Consider the following 24,003-nt stretch of genomic DNA (forward strand, 5'->3'; position numbering starts at 1 on the left):
ATCCTGTTAATTTTAAAGGCTTTAATTGTCTACAGCTAACCCCATAAATTGCTGAGTCACCGTGGCCAAAGACGTATGACTCAAATTAATGTGGCGGAAGGGGTCAGGGACCTTAGAGGGGACCACAGCATCTGAAGCAAACGTGACCCAACCAACTTCATTATCAGGGGCGGTCAAAAGGCAGTGAGATCCTGAAAAAAGGATTTATAAGAGAGCACTGTGCTGGAGCCCACACCTTTTCCATCAGAAGAAAGTCAACTTTCCCATCTGTGAGTAAAAGAAATCCTCATATGAAAAGAGTCTAATAATATTCATTTGTGTCAGCATGCAGAACTGGGACGCTTTCTTTTCTTTGCAAATGCCAAACCAAAGATTGCAGTGCATCACAAGAAGAATAAAGTGTCATTCGCAAAGAGGCATTGCAGCCATAGACCAAAAGGAGAATGATCTATATATATTGCAGCTCTCTCTCTTTTCGGCTGAGCCAGACATTCCGATGCCCCCTTGACCGTCAGTGTCCATCAGACCCCATCGCTCCATGAATTCTGATTTTGCTTTCTCACGGCCGCCTGCCCCCGTCGCTCTCGTGCACTGGATTTTCACCGCTAGCTTATGAAACCTGCGACTCCCACCTGGGAGAAGGTGATAGAGGTAGGCCGACGTCCTCTGCGATTCCCACCATGTGGCCAAAACTATCAATCAATCAATGCTCAATACATTTAGTCTCACTAAAATACTGTACAGCGTGCGGGAGCAACATTGTCCACTGCGTGGACAACCTTCCAAAACTAAGGCGACAACTGGAAACACTTTCCACTGAATTCACGGTTTTTATCCGTAACAACTGATATGATGGAAGCTTACATCATCCTCTTTGATGATCAGATACTTAAGAGGTACTTTTTGAAAATAATGTACAAGGCATTGAAAAATCATGCACTTACAGTTCATTAGCTTATACATTTCCTGACTGTAACAGTTTATAAAACAAAAATGTTTATTGTTAATAAATCAGAGAACCATGGTTATGGCATTCATTTAATATCTGTTTCATCCCCAGTACTAATACTTATATAAAACATTGTTAATACTTATTTAAAGCTTATTTCCATGTCTCAGTTAGATATATTATAAAAGCAGAATATTTAAAGAGAATTAATAAAAATTATCGTGTTATGGAATCACCATATATACAGATATTAAAGGGTCTTTAGGTTTCTGTGTCCTGTTGCCATAGTGGAACAATATTCCGTTTTCAGGTTGTTTCCCACACATATTCTAGTAAAATCAACAACTCCTGCCTTCCGGGGCTGAATGCAGTCCTGACTCCAAACAGCCTACATTGGTTATTTATTCCCTTTTGGAAGCTAAAATTCATAAATGGCTCGAAAACAAAGCAGTACTTCTATACTTCATGAGTAACTTATGTCTCTTGACGGGATGAGAGCATTTCCTCATAACAGATGACACCTGTAACTTCTATACCGGCGCCCCCTGGTGGAAACCATCTGTCAATCTTGAACTCACAGCAGTCTGTCAACACAAACTGTAAGAAGAAAAAAAGCATGCAAGCATTCCAATGAGTAAAGGCATCCCGGGAATGTTAAAAAAGGAATTCTGCCCTAAAGCTTGGGTTTAGTCACCGAAATGTGAGCCATGTTTACGTACATAATGCACAGACTTATCACCCCCCCTTGATGCCCTGCACATCCGTCTGGCTTTAGGCTTAACGTTTTTGTCACTATTGGGTAGATTTAGTCACCTGTAAACTTTCTGTGAATTACACGTACTGCCCCAAAACATGGTTCACACAGGTTATAAGTTGGTGTGTGTGTGTGTTTTTCCCCACTATGGCCTGGCACAGCTTGGGGGCAGAAGGGGCAGGTTTGTCAGGTCCTGGTTCTGCCTTCCAGGATTATTTCCAGCTCCACCCTCGTATGGGGTTGAGTGGTTCAGAGGAGATGAGGAATGCTCTATACGTCAGGCTGCTCGCTCGTGAACAGCCCCCTGAGAGAAAAAGATTCCAGAAAGACCTGAGCGGATCAGTCCAAGATGTCGGCATAGAGATCAGGAGGGGGGATGATGTCCGTCGCCGTTTCCTCTTCCTGGTTACGGCTTTTAGGGAAAATGAAAGAAAAAGACCCGCATGACAGAAAGCCATGGTGACATGGTGACATGGTTTAAGTAGTGACAAGGAAATGAGACTGTAGCATGAAGTGCACACGACCGAGCGTGAACTACTCACGGGGATGGCAGTCCTTTTTCATCATTTGTGATGCCTACAGGTAAAAATCAGTACAAGAAAATGACTGTTTCAGAGGGTATTCCTGTAGTATTTACCAGGGTTACTGAGCATACTGTAGCATTCTCCCAGCATTCTTTTTATTCGACAAATTTTTCTTATTATCCTTTCATCCGTTTGTTGTGTGTGTGTGTATGTGTGGTGGGCTTCCAAAAGTCCAGGGCTGATTTTTAATTACAGCCCTGGTCATCACTGAATCCACCATTCAATTGAACAAGATGTATCATTAGAAAATCATCACATCACACACTGCATGGAACAAACTGTTTTTCCTGAAGTTCTGCTTATTTGATTTATGCACCTAATCTTCTTTGCCATCGGGGTCCATGCTGACCCACCCCGGCTGCCCCAGATGAACCGGAAACCGGTGGCGGCACAGCGGTATGCTGCCAGGTCACACCCACCCAAACCCTTCCAGCCACACTGCCCCAGGTCAAACACAGCAGCCTCACTTACTTGGTTCACTTCTGCATGGAGAGAGAGAGAGAGAGAGAGAGAGAGAGAGGGGTGAGCGAGACGCACATGGCCCAAGGAGACAGTCACACATGGTATCTTCATTAAAAGGCTCACCTCACTGATGGGGGGCTTTCTGTCACCCTCTGGTTCTGGAAGAATGTGGCCAACTTCTGAAGAGCTTCCAGGCTTGACGAGGGAGGAAGAGGAGGGAGAGAAGGATGCCTCAGAGAGAGTTTCATTTCTCAGGACATGGCTTTTTCTCCACTCCGATGCTATTATGAAAAATTACTCTACCCACTGAAATAAAATGAATTCACTGCAATTACGCTCTTACGCATTCCTACATACAGAACTGCCCACCGGCCCTGCCGCATCATGAATAGCGTCATAATTGGCATAAATTAGTCACACAACTTGCTGAATTCGACATGAAAGCCTCGCACCATTTTCCTTTGGGGGAGTCTTTGGTGCCAGGAAGGTGCATTAACTTACTGGGTAACGTTATTCTCCATGCCGCCATCGTGCTGGGTCTCCACGAGGCTGGAGTGCTGCTCTGTCGAGAGCAGATCATGGGCCAGATTTAATACTCGGCTGGTTTCATTCACCCTTATTCAGCTCTGACCCTGACAACCGTTTAGAAGACCAAGTCTCCTAAATATATCTGCTTTTACAGTCCAGGGCACTACAAATGTCACAAAATACTGCAAGCTAAGATACTCTAGACAGAGATGACCTATTGTACAGCAAATCCAAAACACAAAAACCATTGAATGACTGAAAAATGAACAAGCGATGAAGCATAACCAGAATAATTTGTTTCTCCATCATAAATCATAATATTTATGCTAATAATTTTACTCACTTATTTCAGGTGCTGAGAAAGGTTGAGGCTCCCTGTAAAATAAGAAGGCCCATGTGTAAATAACTCCCAGACCTGGTCTTAAATAAATTAACATAGAAATAAATATATAAAGTGCCAAATATGTTATGAAAAATGCATCATTAGGTGATTTCACTGTTGAACACCATGGAGTGTACTTGCACAAACCTAGATGGTATAGCCTACTACACACCTAGGTTATAAGGTACAGCCTACTATAAACCTAGGTTATATGGTATAGCCTACTACACACCTAGGTTATAAGGTATAGCCTACTATACACCTAGGATATATGGTATAGCCTACTATACACCTAGGTTATATGGTATAGCCTACTGCACACCTAGGTTATATGGTATAGCCTACTGCACACCTAGGATATATGGTATAGCCTACTATACACCTAGGTTATATGGTATAGCCTACTGCACACCTAGGTTAAATGGTATAGCCTACTGCACACCTAGGATATATGGTATAGCCTACTGCACACCTAGGTTAAATGGTATAGCCTACTGCACACCTAGGATATATGGTATAGCCTACTATACACCTAGGTTATATGGTATAGCCTACTGCACACCTAGGATATATGGTATAGCCTACTATACACCTAGGTTATATGGTATAGCCTACTGCACACCTAGGTTAAATGGTATAGCCTACTGCACACCTAGGATATATGGTATAGCCTACTGCACACCTAGGATATATGGTATAGCCTATTGCACACCTAGGATATATGGTATAGCCTACTGCACACCTAGGTTATATGGTATAGCCTACTATACACCTAGGATTTATGATATAGCCTACTGCACACCTAGGATATATGGTATAGCCTACTGCACACCTAGGATATATGGTATAGCCTACTGCACACCTAGGTTATATAGTATAGCCTAGATAAGACTAAAATGTACAGCATAGTACATATATAAACTAGAAACAAAGTTGTTTATTATAATCAAGTATTTTATACTGTGCCTCGTGTCCATTGCTTCCGGGATAGGCTCCGGACCCTTAGCATATATTAATAACATTAATAACTTAGACTCACTTGGACACTGTGGGGGACATGGCTTCCTCATCGTCATTCGTCCACTCCTCACTGTCATCTGAAACTGAGCGAGAACCCAATCACATTTGTGTGAAGATACCCAGAATCCTCAGCGCCATCTTTATGAAGCCATCTGCGGTACATTATATATAAACACTATACGAAGTATGAAAGACTCACAGCTGCCACTGGACAGGGGAAAGTGATTGGAGGACCTGAAAATGTGATAAGCACAGTCCTTCAGAGCAACAATGTCAAAGCTAAGACTATCAGGGTTTAAGCACCATTTATACACAGAATTTCAATGAGAAAGAGGCTCAGTCAGCTGGGATACCTGCTTCCCGTGCTGCTGGTCTCTCCGTTGACTGGTCCGCGGGCTGAAGCTTGGGCCGCCTTCTTTCCCAGCTCCATCATCTCCTGGATGTCCAGCTGGACCCCCTCCACGGAGATGTAACCATCTGGAGAACAAAGACGACACACACGCCACCTGTTAGCCCAGGGCCGCGGCAGCAGCTCGCATCTAGGGTTGGGTGCACTGAGCTGATACCGACCATACATAAACACAGAAATGCACACTTGATTATAAGTGTGCAGTGAAGTACAAAATTGTTATAATTTCAATGAATAATAATAAACCTCTTAATAATTTAAAATGCATACAATAAAACAAAAAAAAAACTGGCATCTTAATGTTGTTGTGGTGCGACACACATAATCCAAGGCTAAGGACAGATTTGAAAGCTAATTATTCCTAAGCATTTCATAAGAGTTCATTCTTAGGTTAACCATTTTAGTATTAAAATTCTTCTACGAAAAGCTAAGTAGGAATAACTCCAGGGGGGCAGTGATGCTAGTGAAATGATGAACAAATCGATCGTTTTGTGTTTATACTGTAAAAGTGAAGAACTACTGAAGTAAGGTTAGCATCATTAGCATCGACTACTAGCTTGGCACCATCATGGCCGCCACGCTCACACTCACAGTTGTTGTCCTCGCTCCTCGCCAGCCACTTCCCCTTCGGGCAGTTAGTGGTGCGGATGATGCTGATGATGTCCCCGCTCTTCACGGCCAGGCCGTTCCTACGGCCTTTGCTGGCCACTGTCACCCTAGCCTGGTATATAACCTCCTCCTGCCCAGTAATCTGCATAAATAATAACACTGGCCAATCAGTCACCACATAGCGCTAATGACGTGCTAATCGCTCTAACAGCCACGTGACAGCACAGCATTACACCTAAACGGCATGGGTCATACTAACAGCAGCGTGTAAGTATTCCAAGTATGAGAACTCCAGACCGGAATGACTGAAACACAGCCGCTTTAACTGAACTTGTTGGCAGACAGAAGCAACAGGCGCAACAAATTCTTATTTCATGTTTAATTAGACAGTTTATCTGTTCCGTGAAGCTGGGCATCCGGATGCTGCGATGCCTAACTGATATCACCATGAAATACACTGCATTCAGTCTACAGCTGGGCTCCCCCTGATTTTCCCTGAGGGCCAAAGTCAAATCTATTGGGGGAGGATCTAGGTTCATGACTTTAAACGTGGTGTGGAAGGAAGGGGGGGGGGGGGTAGTTGGACAATCGGTTGACCTTGGACATTTTTCTCCCAACTTGGGTTTTTTGGTTCCTTTCCTCCGCTGCCATCTGTCTGCCTTTCTTAAATTCCTCCGTCTTTCCTTGTATTACTCTCCCTTAATGATGTAATGTATCATAATAAAGTATCCTGAACCTGAACACACCCACGTGAAGCTCCTTGGGGCTACTCTATTATGAAAGGCACTATATAAAAAGAAACGGAACTGAACTGAACACGTATTTTAAAAAGCATTTAATGGGGTGTGGTAGCGAACTGCGGGGCTGTCGGGGTTTCTGAGCTCAATAGCACCTCGTGTGTCTGGAATGAGGAAGTACGTGGAAAGCGTGCTGACGATGGTGTATGCGCTCAGCAGAGGCTCAGAGCAAAAAGGAAGCTGCTGTCCCGTCATCCATGGAGAATTTCCTCCTTCCTTACCCTCAGAAAACATCACTAAGAACGTGAACTAAATGAGTCAAAAACGGAATTTGTTATTAACAATTAGATAGAAAATTTGGTCAGGTGGAATGTAGGCAACAGGTTAAACTCTAAGAAAGCAAAAAAATAATAATAACATATAACAGTAACATATTCAGAAAAACTAGCAACGAAGAGAAAAATGCGTCTTAAAAAGCTAAAATAAAAATATAAAATGACCCAGACCGTTGAAAAAATCTAGATCACATTCTGAATTGAAAATAAAAATTCATAATGAATGTCGAAGAGAAACAGATAAGTAACCTGGCTAACGCTATGCAGCAGGCCTGTATGAATCTAACGCTATGCAGCAGGCCTGTATGAATCTAACGCTATGCAGCAGGCCTGTATGAATCTAACGCTATGCAGCAGGCCTGTATGAATCTAACGCTATGCAGCAGGCCTGTATGAATCTAACGCTATGCAGCAGGCCTGTATGAATACCAAGAAAGACAAGCCAGACATTTCTGGAAGGTCTCTTTCATTGTCATTTTGAATGAGAGAATCAGACTTGGGGACGTGTGTAAGGAACTGTCATGCATGTCATAAACATGCAGGGCAACCCCCCCCCCCCCCCGCCTGCCTCCTGAAATGTCACCCTGGTGACAGACGGGTGACAGTGTCTCTCACGGTGCATGTATTACACTGTTCCATACTCACCTCAGATATCGCCCATTGATAAAACTAAGTAATTAAGTACAGTCTTAAAATCTGACAGTGTGTGCTTTATGTGTGCGTTGTTTGATTATGCATGAGAAACTGTGCAGCACAGAGATAAATACAAATATTATGAAGGGCGCTACAAATGCAGCAAGTGAAATATCCTAAGATATAAGATTAATGCAGATGAAACTTAATAGTGATGTCTGTGAGCCATCGCATGAAGTAGGGTTACTCTGTTACTGTGACCTCCATGGGTGACAGCCTACATTTGTGGGGGTGGGAGGGGGTTGCTGTGTGGCTTAGGCCAGTGTGCCTGTGATCAGAGGGTCACAGGTTCAAATCCCAGCAAGCGACTGGCCGATCTTGTCTCCTGAATCGTACGACGTTTGGGATAAAAGCGTCTTTTTAATATATTAAATGCACTGGTGTGTTTTAACCTTAGTGGGGCTCCCATAATGTGCCCCCCCAACTCCCAACCTCTGCTTGTGGACAGATGTATTCCTATGGCTTTTCTGCCTTTAAAGTCCCCCATCGCCTCACCTGGAACTTCTTCTTTAGCATGTTCTCTTTTTTCTCCCTCTTTTTCTGCTCTTTCTTTTCCTTCTCCAGACGCTGCTTGTCTTTCTTCTTCAGCTCCTTCTCTCCCGGTCCACTGGGGTCACCTTTCTGCTCGCTCTTCCCCTGGCTGTGAGGGAAGAGTGGTGCCTTTGAGCAGAGACCGACACCTCGGTTGGGGTGGCGCCTCCCAGTGGCCGCACCGGATAAGGGTCGCTGAGGAAGCCCCGCCCCCTTCTGTTTCATTGGGGCACACAGCGATGCTCAGCTTTAAACCCGACAGTCGCTTCTCATGTATGGTTTCATAACGCAGAATCGGCACTTATCATAATTAATGTTAATTAAACCGGAAAACAGCAAAAAGAGACAGGGTTATTATTTCCGATTAATGTCTCGTACATATTTTGGTTTCCTTTACTGGCTAATTGGATAATTCTGTCACCAGGCAACATAAAATACAGAGATACCTAAGCGGCAAATTCTCACACCAATGAAAACCAAAACGCACTATTTTTTTGTTATCTGTCAGTTCTAAAAATCCATCAGAGTTTATCATTTTTTAAATCATTATTCATGGACTGAAGATGAACTTTGGCGTTAGAAGATCCTTGTGACAAGAACATACCGGGATTTTCGGAACCAAGAATTCCTGGGGGCATCGGGCCTCTGGACAAAAAACGAAATGGGGAAACACGAGAAGGACGGTTAAGGCCGGAAAAAGCTGGAATATCATCACGTCCTCATACTGAGTATGTGGTAATATGTGGCAATAGCAAAACAAAGGCAAAAAGCACATTATATATTACTGTCTGACTTCTCTCACAGTGTAACAATACAAAGAGTTTGAAACACGATCACAGTGATCATAACAAAGCAGTGATGGATGCGTTTGAAGCCGTGCAGTGTGCTGCCATAACTGACTGTGAGTAATCAGAGACATCACGAGAAATGCAGTGCTGCAGTTACTCTTTTCCACAATGTTTTATTAACTGCGCAGTGTGACAGCAAACCCCATTTACCGTCGGCTGTGTTTCATAGGGGTCTGTAAAACAAAGACAAGCAAAGGTAAACAAACTGCGGAGGGATATACACTGTATTTACATGTACAGTTTGCTTTCTTTCTGAGGCATACAGATTAAATCTTTGTCAGATAAGGATTTCATAAATATCTTTCACACAGATACAGTCAGCGCCTATACCAGGATCTATACCAGACAGTGTAGAAGATCATATTCATAATGTGTCATTTTCTATCTCGAAGGCACATCGAGCCTAGTGCTGGAGATCTCTCTGCTATAACATCATAATGTAAGCAGTACCGAAGCCGTTTCGCTAGTGCCAAAGGTTATCTTACTTTCTGGGTGTCCGTTATGTTTGCGTCCATTTAGACCCCTGCGGGTCTTCTTCTTCTCCTGAGGGTACTTGTGACTGACAGGGCTTTCATTTGTACACTGAACCCTAGATAGAAAAGTCATAAAAGAAATCAGTTCTGTCAGGAACCTCATAAATTCTATATTAAAATACAGATGAAATGCACATGAAAATGAAAAACACACTCATTTCAGTCAAGCAAGTTTCATAAAATCACATTACCCAGATACTGGCAAGGGGTCAGTGATGGGTCCAGTCATCTCAAGTGGGTGATCGTGTTCCAGATCTCCATGGCCCGATTCCTCAAATTGTGAAAGCTGATAGTCCATAGCTTCAGGTTCTGCAGCTTCAAACTCCGGGGCCTGAGATTCTTCAGGGTTGAACTCTGGTGTCCAACGATCTGGAAAATCTGCCGCCGCCAACGTCGAAACCTCAAATTCCTCGAGGTCTGGACCTTCAATCTGTGACATCAGAAGAGCTGGATCCTCAGGGACTGACTCTTCTTGTGCTGCAAATACAAGGTCTGCAACAAATGCACGAAATAATGCAATGCATATCATCTGAGGCTACCAAATACATGCCTGAATTGTATAAGCAGTCTGCTCATGAATTCTTCAATAATATGAACCAAGTATGTTATTAGCCCTGTAAACCACAAAGGTTTTCCCATTTGTGCGTTGCAAAAAAACGATTCAAGAATCACATTATGCTTATACATTATTCGTGTGTTTCGCATTCGGTGATTCGATGTCCACAACTGGCCTTAGTGGCTTCAGTGTGAAAGGACCCAAAGAATTTTTTTAGAAACTAACTTCAAAACCTGGCCTTCCAAAAGTGACAGGGTGTCATTCTTGAGGTGCAGAGCAAATAAAAGGCTCAGAACTGAGACAAACATGTCAACAGAACACAGGCGCTTCTCCCCCGCTGATGTTATGAAAAGAATGTTCTCCTGCACTGCACGTTTCTCACCGCAATTTAAAGAGCCTTTTCGTTGCTGCCGTCTTGCGATTCTGTAACTTAGACGTTTGCATGGTTCCCCTTTGCAGTTTTACGTCTCACTGTACATAACCCCAGTGTTACAAATGCGATATTTCAGATACTCGCCCCCCTTATGAGTCAAGCTTGACACAAAGCAGCCTTTCAGTCCTTTGATATGTAGCCTTCAAAACGCACCACACCTATTTCTCAACTCATTAAAATTTCAACAAGTGCTGGCTGTTTATACCATACAATATAAATTTGTATATATATATATATCAATGTAATGATATCATCATTCTGTCTGGAAAAAAGGGTGAAATAAATCACCGTGACCTTAATTCCAAATTCTAGCCTTGAGTTAGGATCAGCCAATCCATTTTTTCTTCACATAGAGATTATTTGCATTTATGGTTACACTTTAATAAACAGACAAAAAAAAACATACTTTGAGATAAGCCATTAATCTCAGCAGCTGGAGGAGGATCGGAGAAGGTGTGGGTGCGGATCTCCATCAGTGGGTCCTGATAGTCTATGGGAGGCAGCACCAGCAGACTGCTATCCATACTCGCGGAATCCACCTCCTCTTGGGGCATGCTCGTCGTTTCACTAAGTGGCGACGGCTGAACTGCGGAGATCTTCATCTTAGCTTTCTCCAGAGCTCTCAGAACACGCCTATCACAAGGTGGAGTCTTGCATAAAACAGGGTCGACTTCAGCCCTTGGTTTTGTGGATTCAGCTGCAGCAGGGTGATCCTTTTTGGCAAAGCAGGTCCCCTGGCTTTCACCCAGCTCACAGGCTCTGATTCCATTCTCCGGTTTCTGGGCTTCTGTGAAGGCTATTGCGGGTGCCGGGGCTTCTATGAAGGCTTTCACAGGTGTCGGGACCTCTGTGAAGGCTTTCGCGGGTGTCGGGACCTCTGTGAAGGCTTTCGCGGGTGTAGGGACCTCTGTGAAGGCTTTCGCGGGTGTAGGGACCTCTGTGAAGGCTTTCGCGGGTGTCGGGACCTCTGTGAAGGCTTTCGCGGGTGTCGGGACCTCTGTGAAGGCTTTGGTGGGAGTCGGGGTTTCTGTGAATGCTTTGGCGGGTGTCGGGACCTCTGTGAAGGCTTTGGCGGGTGCCGTGACCCGTGTCTCTGCAGTGCTGCAGGCTGCTCTGGGGGAGTCCTTGCTGGTTTGAGGGGATTCCTTGTCAGGATTTAAGGTTGGTGCTGAGCTGAAGGCTGGACTTTCGCATTTAGACGGTGGACTTTTGCCAGGAGTGAGCAGGTCGGATCTGGGTTTAGCTTCTTCTGCAGACACAGGTACGAGAGGCACCTTTTTATCATTATGGGCTGGCTTCACCCTGCTCACCTCTTTCTTCTGGTTCAGATCCTGGACCTCTGCGCTGAACCTGGGCTTCTTATCATCCTCTTTGCCTTTGGGGGATGTGGGGGATGTGGGGGACGTGGGGGATGTGGGGGACGTGGGCTGACATTCTGGCCACTTCTTGCTTAACCCCTTACTGTCATCTTTGAAGACCACTCTTGGTATGATTGGCATCTTGTTCTCCATGGCTAAATTGATGGAGGTCAGAATGGAGGAGCGGCCCCCGGAAGGGGGAATCTGCTTTGGTTTCTCTGGAAGAGCAGGTTTGCTTGTTGTCTGTTTCAGAGCCGCCTCTTCCTGAAACTTGGCCCGCAGGGACCTAAAGTCAATCGCGTCCTCGCATGGACCCTAAGTGAAAAAATATAATGTGATAAATGTTCATATCTAACCAACAAATGACATACAAAAGCAAAATGTCGCTGACAAATGTGGTTTTTGCTAAAACCTTTAATATGCATCGTAAACATTTATTGAATTAATAGAGAAAATACGGAGTTTCACAGTGTATGTGAAACTGTGTGATATATCTTCGTTTTTAACTTATTTGTTAGTGACTTTAGATAGATAGATAGATAGATAGATAGATAGATAGATAGATAGATAGATAGATAGATAGATAGATAGATAAATAAAACATAAATCAGGGAAAGCAAAGGTATAGCATCAAAATGTGTATAAATGTGTATATAATATTCACATACGCTTAGGTATAACAATGACATTGGCAACACGCTTACGGGAAGCTCGGCATAAACGCCCCAAGGGCGTTTAAAACTTTTAAACTATGTATAAAACACATACATAAGAATAAACATTTAAGTGCCACCATGTGCAGATTAATTTGGCTGAAAGTTAACGTTAACTATCGCGCAGGAGGATGGTGATGTCCAGTGGAATGTTAAATCTACGTAATGATAACTTCATAGCGTGACGCTTAGAAACTGTCACTTAATTACACGTTATTTTCGTATTAAGACAAACTTTATTCCCTTACCTGCTCCATGGTCGATCTCGTGTGAAAGTCCCTGCGAAAACTGGATGGCGAGTATCCTTTATCTATTTATTTCTGGGAAACCTTCATAATATGTATATGATTTTCCCTACATTAATTCACTATACAAGATGCCGGTGCAGCTCCGGCAGAAGGGCAGCTTATTTTACTGCAGCATTTGTTAGACCCCCCGGCTTCTCTCTGCTGTCAGACCTGGTTCTGGGTTGCAAATAAAGCAAAGGACGGAAGATTCACGCAGAAATTATTCAGTCGGTTCGGCTTGTTTGACTTGTCCTGCCTCGGTGGCGCGCAGCGCGCTCTGCCGCTCTAGGAATGCAGCAGATCAGGTGCATCAGTGCGCTACATGACTTTAGTGACTCGCATTAATGTCCTTGTCTACTGTTCCAAAGCACGTCTATTTTTTTTTTTATGAATATGTCGTATGGGAGAAGTACCCTAACCCCTAACAACCCCCCTCCACCCTGGACTTGCAAAGTTACCTGCGATAGATTACATGTGATCAAAGTGCAGTTTGATGTTAAAAATCTGTAAACTGTGATCGGTATAGTTAAAGTTTGCCTTATCTTGCTGTGTACGAAAGCACTTTCAATTTCAGGGCAGTCCGAGCTGACTAATCAGATTAAATATTATTGAAATGCATTTCCTCATTCCATGTGCCTTATTATTAATACCTATAATCCAAAATGTACCTGAATATAATAATTTATACAATCGCAGCTGTCATAACTATGGTATGTAAAAAGCATGATACTTGAGGACCTAGTCAAAGGAGACTTCTGATGTTCAGTGGACCACAGCGTTACGCACATCACTGCCATTTCATCTTTCTTTAAGTGTCTAGAGAGTAGAGCATCTCCTTAATGTAGCAGCAGATTATGCATGGAATGAAAGGGAAAGGCATCCCGCCCATGTTAGAAAACCGTAAAGCCTCTGAGTAAGAGCCTTTGACGCATTTGTGACATTATAAACACATCCTTCTCCCAGTCAGGCATCTTAAGACTTTTGTTGCAGGATACAATCATGTCTCAGTATTGCATTTAGTCCTTTTTTCATTCCACAATACACCTCAGCTTAAACCAGTTGTCTGACTTATTCATTTATAATGTTATATTATATATCATTATAATGTAATAAAACATTCCTTTTTGGTGTAAATATTTTAAAATGGTAACAGGCCAAGAGGTATTTGTGTCACAGTACAATTGGCAGCATTGTGGTAAGTTTAACGGAACAGCTATTTGCTGGCTGACGAGGACTGAGAGAGTCCATTTGTCACCCATTTGCCACCCAGACTGAGTCCACCTCACCCTGGAGTGAACTAGACCCTACACACCAGTCATGAAGCATTAGAAGATGAGGCAAAACCTACATATGATGTGTGATACTTCATGGGCTAAGATCTGAGTGACTCTGAGTGACCTTAAGTAAGTAAACCTATGCGGATGACTCCGACTGAGCATCCATAAGTGAGTGACCCTGAGTGAGGGACCCTAAGCGAATGACCCCGAGTGAGCATCCATAAGTGAGTGACCCTTAGTGAGTGACCCTAAGCGAATGACCCCGAGTGAGCATCCATAAGTGAGTGACCCTGAGTGAGGGACCCTAAGCGAATGACCTTGAGTGAGCATCCATAAGTGAGTGACCCTGAGTGAGTGACCCTAAGCGAATGACCCTGAGTGAGCATCCATAAGTGAGTGACCCTGAGTGAGCATCCATAAGTGAGTGACCCTAAGCGAATGACCTTGAGTGAGCATCCATAAGTGAGTGACCCTGAGTGAGGGACCCTAAGCGAATGACCTTGAGTGAGCATCCATAAGTGAGTGACCCTGAGTGAGTGACCCTAAGCGAATGACCCCGAGTGAGCATCCATAAGTGAGTGACCCTGAGTGAGTGACCCTAAGCGAATGACCCCGAGTGAGCATCCATAAGTGAGTGACCCTGAGTGAGTGACCCTAAGCGAATGACCCTGAGTGAGCATCCATAAGTGAGTGACCCTAAGCGAATGACCTTGAGTGAGCATGCATAAGTGAGTGGCACTATATTTCTTACCTCTCACATCAGCATGAGGGACAAACACGCATTAAACTTTAAAGAACAGCCAAAAACAAAATCTGTAGATATCACAATCTCTTCTCAAGGTACCTGACTAAAATGACTGGATTGGTTCAAATAACAGATTAAAGTGTTAAAATGAAGTCTAAGACCCAGTTGTAAAGAAATATGGCTAAACAAAGAGATTAGATAAATAGATACTTTTGGCCATATTGGATGGATATATGAATGGATGGACGGATGATAGATAGATAGATAGATAGATAGATAGATAGATAGATAGAACAGTAAATGACACCCATATAGAGTTTTTGCAGTGACTTCAAGCTTAGTCTGCTTATGGAGTCCTAATTAAACAGACATTATACTATTGGTCAAACTGGTCAGGTTGGATTTCTACCCCAAGAGGGTAGATGCTTGTCATTCCACAGAGTCCTATGTGGTGCTGACAGTCTGAGTCGGCTGCAGTCCAGGAAGGCAGGCTTACTGAGCTCTAGGGGTGTCTCGATTTGAATAGCTAGAACTGGTTCCGGTAGCCTTTGTTTGAATGCTGTGAGTAGAGGATGCGTGAACGAGGAACTAACCTGGAATTGCTCCAAGAAGACAGACACATGGGGAGAGGTTATGTTGCCTCATTTAAAAACACAAGTGACGCAGCGTAAATATAACTTCCAGTGAACCTCCCACACTTTTGCTCAATTACAGGTTAACTCTGGAGCAGGACTCTGGAGAATGCGAAGATGGAACTTAGACGATGACCTGTCACATAGGTGGCAAACCACAGCTGACCCTGAAGCAATAAGAAATGCAAAGCAATGCTGTGGCAGGACATGCACTAATCCCAGGTCAGTGAGTGGGAGTGCCAGAACCTCCAGTACTTCAGAATGAAACTCTGGAGTAGTCTTACACTAAATCAGAATGTTATGGCTTTGTTAAATGACTGATACTCACTATATGTACATCCCAGAATGACTGTTATTCTTATTTTTCTCTGACAGGGAGAATAGGGACTAGCTAGACACCAAAAGAGTGGGACCATTGGTGGGCTGTTGACCTCCAGGAGGATCAGAGTGCTCGGCTGCAGGTCATTATTATGTACAGTATGGTTATTCGATCTGCAGTACCATAGAAGAGGGTGTCATTCATTTTTTGAAACCGGAACCAAATTAGTGCTTGTAGGACTATGACCCAAAACCTCATCCTCTCAGAACCTTCTGTGCTGACCTACCCAACCCACCATCCAGGAGAGCAGCTGTATCAAGCACAGTGCTGTATGTGGGGGGGGGGGTGGTAACCCACAGTTTGTCAGTTTGTTAATATAAAGCTTCCGTTTGCTGTTCACACAGGAAATCATTATTCCTACCAAGAGGAAGCAAATACTTGCATTTTGTTTTTCTGTAACAATTGAACCACAACTTATGAATGATATGGATCAACCCACGACATCCTCACAATGCTTAATGCTTCTCTTCATGAAGTCAAAAATGTTCAGCACGTTTTTTGTACATGGCTGCATTTCTTTGGATTGCAGGAGAGAGCCCACCTGACACGGGGGGGGGGGGGGGGGGGGAGGTAGGATCAGATGGGAGGTAGGATCCGACCCCTCCGGAGGTGTGGAGGAGTGAGGAGACGCTGGGTGACCTTCAAGCAAAACCACAAGTCCAAAAGCGCGCAGCACATCCACGTACAATGTTCATGTTTCACATTTTTTTTTCTTTTATCAAAAAATGTAGTTTCTTGTGCTACTTTATTTTATTGAAAACTGAACCACAGAACTGCTACGGAAACGAAGAAGAAGAAGAAAAAAAACACATTTAATTATTGTAAGCCAAACACTAAATCAGTACTAAACACTAACAGGCCATGAAGAAACATTTTACGCTGACACACAAAAAATATTTTTTTCTAGGCAAAAACTCAGCTAGTTCAGCTACAGATTTGGTGAATGTGGAATGTGTATGTGGAATGTGTGTATGTGGGAAATGTTACTATGAAAACACGCCAAAGACAAGTCATGTACGTTTGAATGGGTGCCTACCACAGTGTATTGCTCAACGCCATGCGTTAGCGCGCAGAGATATCCTGCCACAGTGTCAGACTACGCAGGACCCGATCCTGCTCAAGGAGATGTGTCACTTGACGACGTTTCACGCTCTTATGCAATGAGATTCCACCCATAGCACAGCATGCAACCTCAATCTCCACAAAGGCCTCTATTATTAAGCAGAGCCTTCATTTTTTTCAAGGTGTTACAGGATTCAATACTAAGCTATTACTACAAAAAGGAGACCTTTATTTGCCTGAACAAGAAATAAGAGCAAAATATCTAGCGTGTTTGATTCAGTTAACTAAAATGCCATGCAGCCTTTTAATGCAGTAAAGGATATTTTTTTCAATCAGTCGCGTACAGAAGAAGCAGACCGTGCGTTTTGCGTGTTTATTGGTAACAGTATTACATGGTGGCATCCATAAACCAAGAGAGCGTGATGAGATTCTAAAAAATCCACGGGCGCATGTTTACATAAAGATAAAAATAATGTCGATTTACATTGACAAATCGTTAGCTGAGGTAAAGTTAAAATAAGTCTACAAACATACTCAAACAGTAATGCTTCTCCTTTTCTTACCTTTTTAAATTCAGTTAAGAGCTAAGAGTTGAAAAAAAAATCACTGAAATCAAAACAGGGCTCTGGCTATGAAATGGGAAGTGGGTAACAGCACAGTCCTTACAGAGAGACCGTCATGCTCAGTTCCACGTCCCCGGCACTTGCCAAGCCCACACATCGAGCGTGTGACACGTCTTCCCGTCGGGGGCCGTGGGGCTGAGTACGAGGCTCTGTCACATTTTGCTGGCTTGGTGGCCTTTTGCGTTTCTGGACGGAGAGCTACACACACCGTTCTCGCTCTGGTAACACAGCTTACTCAAAGGATAGGTTACGCAGAGATGCACGACATGGAAGTGTGGCGGTGGCAGGGCGAGCGCGTTTTGTCTTGGCCGATGGGTCGATATCAAAAGGAGCTGTCAAACACACAACAGAGTGGTATCCAAGGGCAACTGTCTGCTGGTTAAAGTTCAAGCTACAGGCGAAATGAACACGCACACTGCGAGAGCTCTGGGTTAATGTGGCAGACGAAAAGTCACTGGTCCTGTAAATAGACCATGGAAACATGATTTAAAAATGTAAAACTCACATTTATTAGTGCCCTAACACTGGAGCGAGCACTGCAGGGAAACAGAGCTCGAATGAACATGTTTTTGCCAAACTGATTCTGACAAAAGCCGTTAAAGGGAGCGTCAATGCGAACACCCACTGCGATCTGTGGACATGATGCTTTACTAACCCTTAAAAACGCACACTTCAGGCTTTTGAAGGCTCTCCTGTCGTCCTTGAGATTTCTCTCAAGATCACAGTTAAAATTATGGGATGTCTAAAATGCAGGACAAAGGAGAGCTTAAAAACGCACAGAAAGTCTGCCGTCAAGCCAAGGCGTAAAAGTAATCGGGTGTTAAGGGAGGCGCGCTCATGAACTCGAATCGCTCCCTTAAATTCGCAACGACATAAGAAATCAAACAGTTATGAATGATTTTACAACACACAAGCAGCGTAAACCATCGATAGACTCACTGTATTGCTTGGGTACAACTACAACTGAGGCCTGTCTACTTTATGGCACAGAGGTCCCGGTGAAAAATGAACACTATTATTTACAAAATTAATTTGGCAAACTTTAGTTCAGATGCCTTAAAGCCATTTTTAACCTAAAATACAGAGACGACCCCAACGGCTCCCGTGACTTATAAAATAAAAACTCATTTCGTTTTGTGTTTTAATTAGTATTGTACAAAAAGTTATAGGTAAGGAACAGTTCTGTGCCCAGGGACGCTGTGTTGCCTGAAGCTCCGCCTACTCACGCCTGACGCAAAAGGAAATTCAGCCGGTGCCTTCGCACGTGCTTCTCCAAAGGGGGATCCACAGCTGGTCTTTTCTGCATAGCAGTCTAGCAGCAGAAGGAGTCGTGGGAAGAGTGAAGCGTCTGCTGGCAGATAAAACTGCGAAGGCTGTGGCGGCCATCTTGCGGACTTCCAAAGGGCACACTCCGTGCGAGGGAGCCCGGTGCGTGGGGGGAGTAAGACTGGGGGGGCGGGGGGGAGATCACACGTGGCTATGGACCAGCATCTCCTGTCTCTCAGCAGATCCGTGGAGAAAGCACAGTAGAAAATAGGGTCATGAAGAAAGAGTAACAGAGTCATTTCTCCACTTGATATTTTTTTTGGGTGGGGTGGGGAGAGCAGCCTGGCCTTGTGACCACCCGGACCCCCGCTGTGTCAGTCCCGAGTCCCCCTGTCAGCCCCGTGCACACAGCCAGGGGCCAATAAAGTTCCTCAGCATTCCTGCTTCTTCCCTTTGCTTATCTGGGCATAAAGGGGATCCTTTCCCTGCAGATATGGGAGACAGGAGGGTTAGCGTGTCGGGATTAGGGCAGGCCCCACCCTGGGCCGAAAGTCTCTGAACATCCAGGAGAGAAAGGAGCAGAGAGAGAGAGAGGGAACTGGAAAATCCATTATTTTGTAAAAGATAATAGAATGACCATTCTTTCTTCATTTCACACAAAGGAAAACCACACAGGGATGGAAAAAAAGATACGATTAATGTCCGCCTGAATACACCAAGCGCAATATGAGTAATTCCACTAAGGACAATTAGTAGTTAAAAACGAAAGGAGGCGTTTTTGCCAAAGTGATCCAGGTTTGCTCTGACTGCAGTGGCCGTCCATGCCAAGGTGACGCAGTCCGTACGCATGACCAGTAGGTGGCAGTAGTGCCCTTAGCACTAACACGAACAGCAGATCCTGAGTCACATGCAATGATGCATTTGCTCGCTGGTGCTGAACACTCAATGCAAACACATAAATGTAAACCACGGACGAATCAACCAATCCGAAGGAGGGGAGTGACGGTGTATTTAACTCTGCCTCACGTGTGTGTGTGTGTGTGTGTGTGTGTGTGTGTGTGTGTGTGGATGTGTGTGCGCGTGTGCTTTCAAAGCTACGCCAAGCACATGGAAAAGGGGGAAATGCAATCTCAGTAAATATGGGAGATACAGCCAAACTAATGCCGGCTTTTGTCTATTATCACTATAAACAACAATTACAGTTTTTTTATAGTTCATAAGTATGTGACTCTAAACGGTCATTTAAAAAACCCCGGAGTAAAAACGTTTAAGAGCCTTAAATTGAGCTCAATGATCAAGCAATAATCATAAAATTGGTACCAAAATCCTGACGCCACATAAACATCTGCTGCTGTTCGCTGTCACACAGAGTCCGGGCATTATGGGGAGGGGGGCAAAGTGACAGGGTGACCTCACCAAAGGAGGGGGGCTCGTCTCTGAGGGATGTTGCTGGGGAGCTGTCAGAGCTGAGGTGCGGTTGAGGTGCCCTGGTCTCTCCGTGATTTCCATCTGCCCCCACCACCCCCATCCCAGACCGAGCTTTTCCATAGCGGCGGACGATCGGCTAATGGCCCGTAAAGACACAGCATGCGGATGACCGCAGGGAAACGGCAGCGACGAGGTGGACAGACAAATGTCACAACTGACCGGGAGGAAAAGGACCCCGAGGGCAGTGGTACGAGGCTCGCAGTGAGGTCATCGGACACGGGTGACTCTCACTGAGACTGGGGGGGTGGCGGGGGGGCTCACGATGGCGTTCGCAAAAGTCATGATTCAACCATTAGTGTCAAAAGGGAATTCGAGTGTGTTTCGGCACTTTGTCGCGGAAAGGGGGCTGGTCATGCAATGCCCCCCACCCCCTGAAATCAGTCACCAACAAAACCCACAATAACATAAGTGCTCAAACGGCCCTGGTGAGTCTCCCCCCTTTTTTCCCATACAAAGAAGCTTTCACCTGAAACAATAACACAGGAAAACTCCTCTTTTTCCAGCTCACTGCCTGTTTAAACAGTCCAGCAGAATATTAAAATATAAACATCCATGTTAAAATGGATTTACTATAAACGCCACACTTGTGATTATTCAAGCTTGTTTATATATATTTTCTTTTTATTTTATCTTGTTGTGAAACTCAAGGCCCTTTAAGGGATCTTGAAATCCGGAACGCTCGGACGCATGAAATAAATGCGCGCGCCGCATTCAATCGCGGCAGTGCTGGTGTGTTTTAAAGTAGCCAGGGTTCTGATGGAGAACAGGAACCAAAGACCAAGGTTCCAATTAAATGGCAAAAGCCCCCAACACTCTTATTTGCTAGCTGGGATCTATTAAATCAGCTTCATTATTAAACATTAACAGGTTTAATGAATTCATCTTTAATTCATTGGGAGCTCTGACAGGGAGAGTATGTCAGGGCAGAGGAGAAGGAACACTTGAATAATATAGAGGGTCTTAATGAAATCATTTCTTCTGCGGAACGCAGGATAGTGCTCAGGCCAAAGCTACTGCAACACAAACTGTCATTTTAGCGTCAGTCTCGTTTCATGGTGGGAGTTCACTGGCAACGGCCCTGAAGACGCTTTCTCTAGCTCTGAGACACTTAAAGAAAAGGTCTCCTGGAGACCCGTGCTCTCGCCGGCATGCTCACAGATACTCACCTCCTTCTGAATGCTTGGGAGAGAGGCGTGACGCCACAGAGGGACACACGAGCACGGCACATACCCCCAAGCACGGCAAGCAGGCACATCGAGGGGGGCGTGGCATGACGTGCGGGGCAAGGAGGACGGAGGGATCGTGCAAGCTGGGGTCGGGGGCGTGCTGAGGCAGCTGGCGGCAAGGCGGAGGAGGAGAAGGAGAAAAAGGACAGATACCTACCCTGACCTGCGCTATCTAGCTACCGACCTGTGGATCGGGCTGCTTGGCGGGGGGGTCTGCTGAAGGCTCTGAGGGGGGTTCTGCCAGGGGTTCGCTCGTGGAGGGGGACTGAGATCCCCCGGCCTGGAGGAGCAGACAAGAGACCAGCTGAAACGGAGAGCCGGGGAAAAGATGGGCAGGCAGAAAGGGGGGGGGGGGGGGACAGATGGAGAGATAGAACGAGGGGACAGACAGGATGACAGAGGACGGAGAAAGAAAGAACATAGAATAGGCGGGGAGACGGATGGGGCAAGCAGATAGACAGACAGGACATGGAGGGGACATATGCAGGAGAGACAGGCCACAAAAAGGGGACAGACAGAGGGACAGAAAGGGGAACTGTCAATGGGACAGATGCAGGGGCAGACAGACAGAGGGACAGAAAGGGGAACTATCAATGGGACAGATGCAGGGCCAGACAGACAGAGGGACAGAAAGGGGAACTATCAATGGGACAGAAGCAGGGACAGACAGACAGAGGGACATAAAGGGGAACTATCAATGGGACAGAAGCAGGGACAGACAGACAGAGGGACATAAAGGGGAACTATCAATGGGACAGAAGCAGGGGCAGAGAGACAGAGGGACATAAAGGGGAACTATCAATGGGACAGAAGCAGGACAGACAGAGAATGGAGGGATTTACCCATGAGCAATTTCACAAGTTTCACTAGAAGGACGGAAATCATCATCTAATAGACTGGCTCTCCATCAATCCGTCATGCATTAAACACACACTTCAGTTTCACGTTCCCGTCCCTACAAATAAGGCGACATCTCAAAACATTTGTATTGTGCACTCGAAAAGACATGATAAACAGAAGAATATCTTCGGGGAGCCACTTAACGTGAAATTGGAATGAGACGCCCCTTATCCTATGATGGAACACAGCTCCCGTATTGCCGCACTGCTCAGTGCCCAATCACGCTCCTACGATTCCTGCAGAAGCTTCTGTCAATACAGCCTTGGGCTGTAAGTGTTTATAGCTACCCGTTGTGTGTCAGAGCAGTGTGGGAATCGCGGCCCCGGGCCCCTGTGTGGCCCCCTCTGTGTGGCCCCCTCTGTGTGGACTGTGCATGCTCCTCTGTGCTACATTGTTTTTCGGCTGACTGACATCTCTAAATGCCCCCTGGGTGGGGGGTTTGTGTGCCCTGCCACGGCCTGGCATCCCGACTGAGGTGTGTCACCACTGCCTGAAGGGGGGTTGAGCCCCTGAGAATAAGATCATTAGCATCGGCGAGAAGACGAAAGTGTCTGTCACAACAAGCAGTATGAGTGTTGCACAGCAACACTGCCGCTACTGACAGATGCTGTGGGAACACACACACACACACACACACATTTATATTCATATCTTTGTGGGGACTCTCCATTCATTTATATGGGGAAAACTCCAATCACAGCAATAACAACCTTAACCCATACACAGCCCTAATCTTAATCTTAAGTAACCAACCGAAATACAAGACTTATTTTAGCTTTTTGACTGCATTCACAGACCAAGAAAATGGTCCCCACAACGTCAAAATGACCCCCCCCCCTCCACACACACACTTAAAAGGAAACAGTTTGTACTTTCTAGCATATTTATACATAAATAACCCATATTAAATGTAGTCACAGCATTCTTTTCATGTCCAAAATTGTGCATACATAGTCATATAAAATAAATAAAAATGATCTTAAAAGTTGGCTAAATTTAGCTAGCTCATGGAATTACAGCTTTCTTTGGTGCCATACAATCCAGATCCTTGTTTCAGTTTACTTATATGACAGTAAGTATATTTAGACTAAGCATTTCTCTAAAATGACACAAGCCTGTTGAGTATATTGGACATTTACAGCAGCAGCTGCCTAGAGGAACATGTCGAGATGGGGGGGGGGGGTGTGAAAGGTGTCCGACACACCTCACTTACGAGGTGACGGTAGTTAATGCCAGCCCAGTCTGACAGCAGCTATCAGCTCCATCTGCTGTTCCTGATGCATTGTGGGTCGGCAGAGCAGTAGCCCCCCCCACACACACACACTCAGCTACCCACGCATTACACACCGTGGACTTTATTCTGGAAAAGCAGGCTCACACTGTGACCCGCCACCTCGAACCCGGGACCCTCATACTCACAGCGTCCTCCTCTCCGCTCCGGCTTGGACTGCCCTCGGCCTCGCCGAAGGAGTCATCGGTGGGGGGGTCGCTGGCATGCGAGGCTGATGATTTGGAGGGGGAGCTCTGCCGAGGGGCCGGAGTAGGGGCTGAAATGGGAAGGAGGACGTTAGAGACACCTTCTCAGGGCCCGTCCTGCTGCCCTGCGTCCTACTGAGACAATAAGCATAAGTGCAGTTTAACAGGCTCCATATAAGGGGCCCATCTGTCATTTAGCCAAAAATCA

At 45.1% G+C, this 24,003-nt stretch overlaps 2 protein-coding genes and 1 long non-coding RNA gene across 6 annotated transcripts in view; 1 reads left to right on the top strand and 2 right to left on the bottom strand.

Moving 5' to 3' along the window:
* Positions 1-2,750: 2,750 nt before the first annotated feature.
* Positions 2,751-13,031, bottom strand: LOC125709365 (neurofilament heavy polypeptide-like). Its single transcript, XM_048977688.1, has 15 exons — positions 12,683-13,031; positions 10,770-12,036; positions 9,566-9,866; positions 9,327-9,430; positions 8,992-9,014; positions 8,598-8,638; positions 7,958-8,102; positions 5,680-5,839; positions 5,033-5,156; positions 4,879-4,913; positions 4,699-4,762; positions 3,621-3,652; positions 3,251-3,311; positions 2,873-2,944; positions 2,751-2,769 (listed from the first exon to the last, which is right to left on the bottom strand). The coding sequence occupies exons 1-15, from the start codon at positions 12,689-12,691 to the stop codon at positions 2,751-2,753; spliced, it is 2,457 nt and encodes an 818-aa protein (XP_048833645.1). The 5' UTR covers positions 12,692-13,031.
* Positions 13,032-15,481: 2,450 nt separating this feature from the next.
* On the top strand, positions 15,482-16,156 carry LOC125709272 (uncharacterized). Its single transcript, XR_007382669.1, has 3 exons — positions 15,482-15,597; positions 15,751-15,836; positions 15,932-16,156. It is a non-coding gene; the product is annotated as an uncharacterized LOC125709272 (long non-coding RNA).
* A 1,768-nt stretch (positions 16,157-17,924) lies between these two features.
* LOC125708317 (disabled homolog 1-like) overlaps positions 17,925-24,003 on the bottom strand; it is a 93,322-nt gene continuing 87,243 nt past the window's right edge. For 3 of the 4 annotated variants that reach the window (XM_048975764.1, XM_048975766.1, XM_048975765.1), the window contains 3 exons: positions 23,739-23,866; positions 21,604-21,699; positions 17,925-19,190 (listed from right to left, as the gene is read on the bottom strand). In XM_048975764.1, coding sequence (XP_048831721.1) covers positions 19,137-19,190; positions 21,604-21,699; positions 23,739-23,866 — 278 coding nt within the window. In that variant the 3' untranslated portion in view covers positions 17,925-19,136. Of the gene's footprint in view, positions 19,191-21,576; positions 21,700-23,738; positions 23,867-24,003 lie in introns of all 4 variants that reach the window. The other variant, XM_048975763.1, reaches the window with a different exon arrangement.

Source organism: Brienomyrus brachyistius, chromosome 15 (assembly GCF_023856365.1).
Source record: "Brienomyrus brachyistius isolate T26 chromosome 15, BBRACH_0.4, whole genome shotgun sequence".
Taxonomy (NCBI): domain Eukaryota; kingdom Metazoa; phylum Chordata; class Actinopteri; order Osteoglossiformes; family Mormyridae; genus Brienomyrus; species Brienomyrus brachyistius.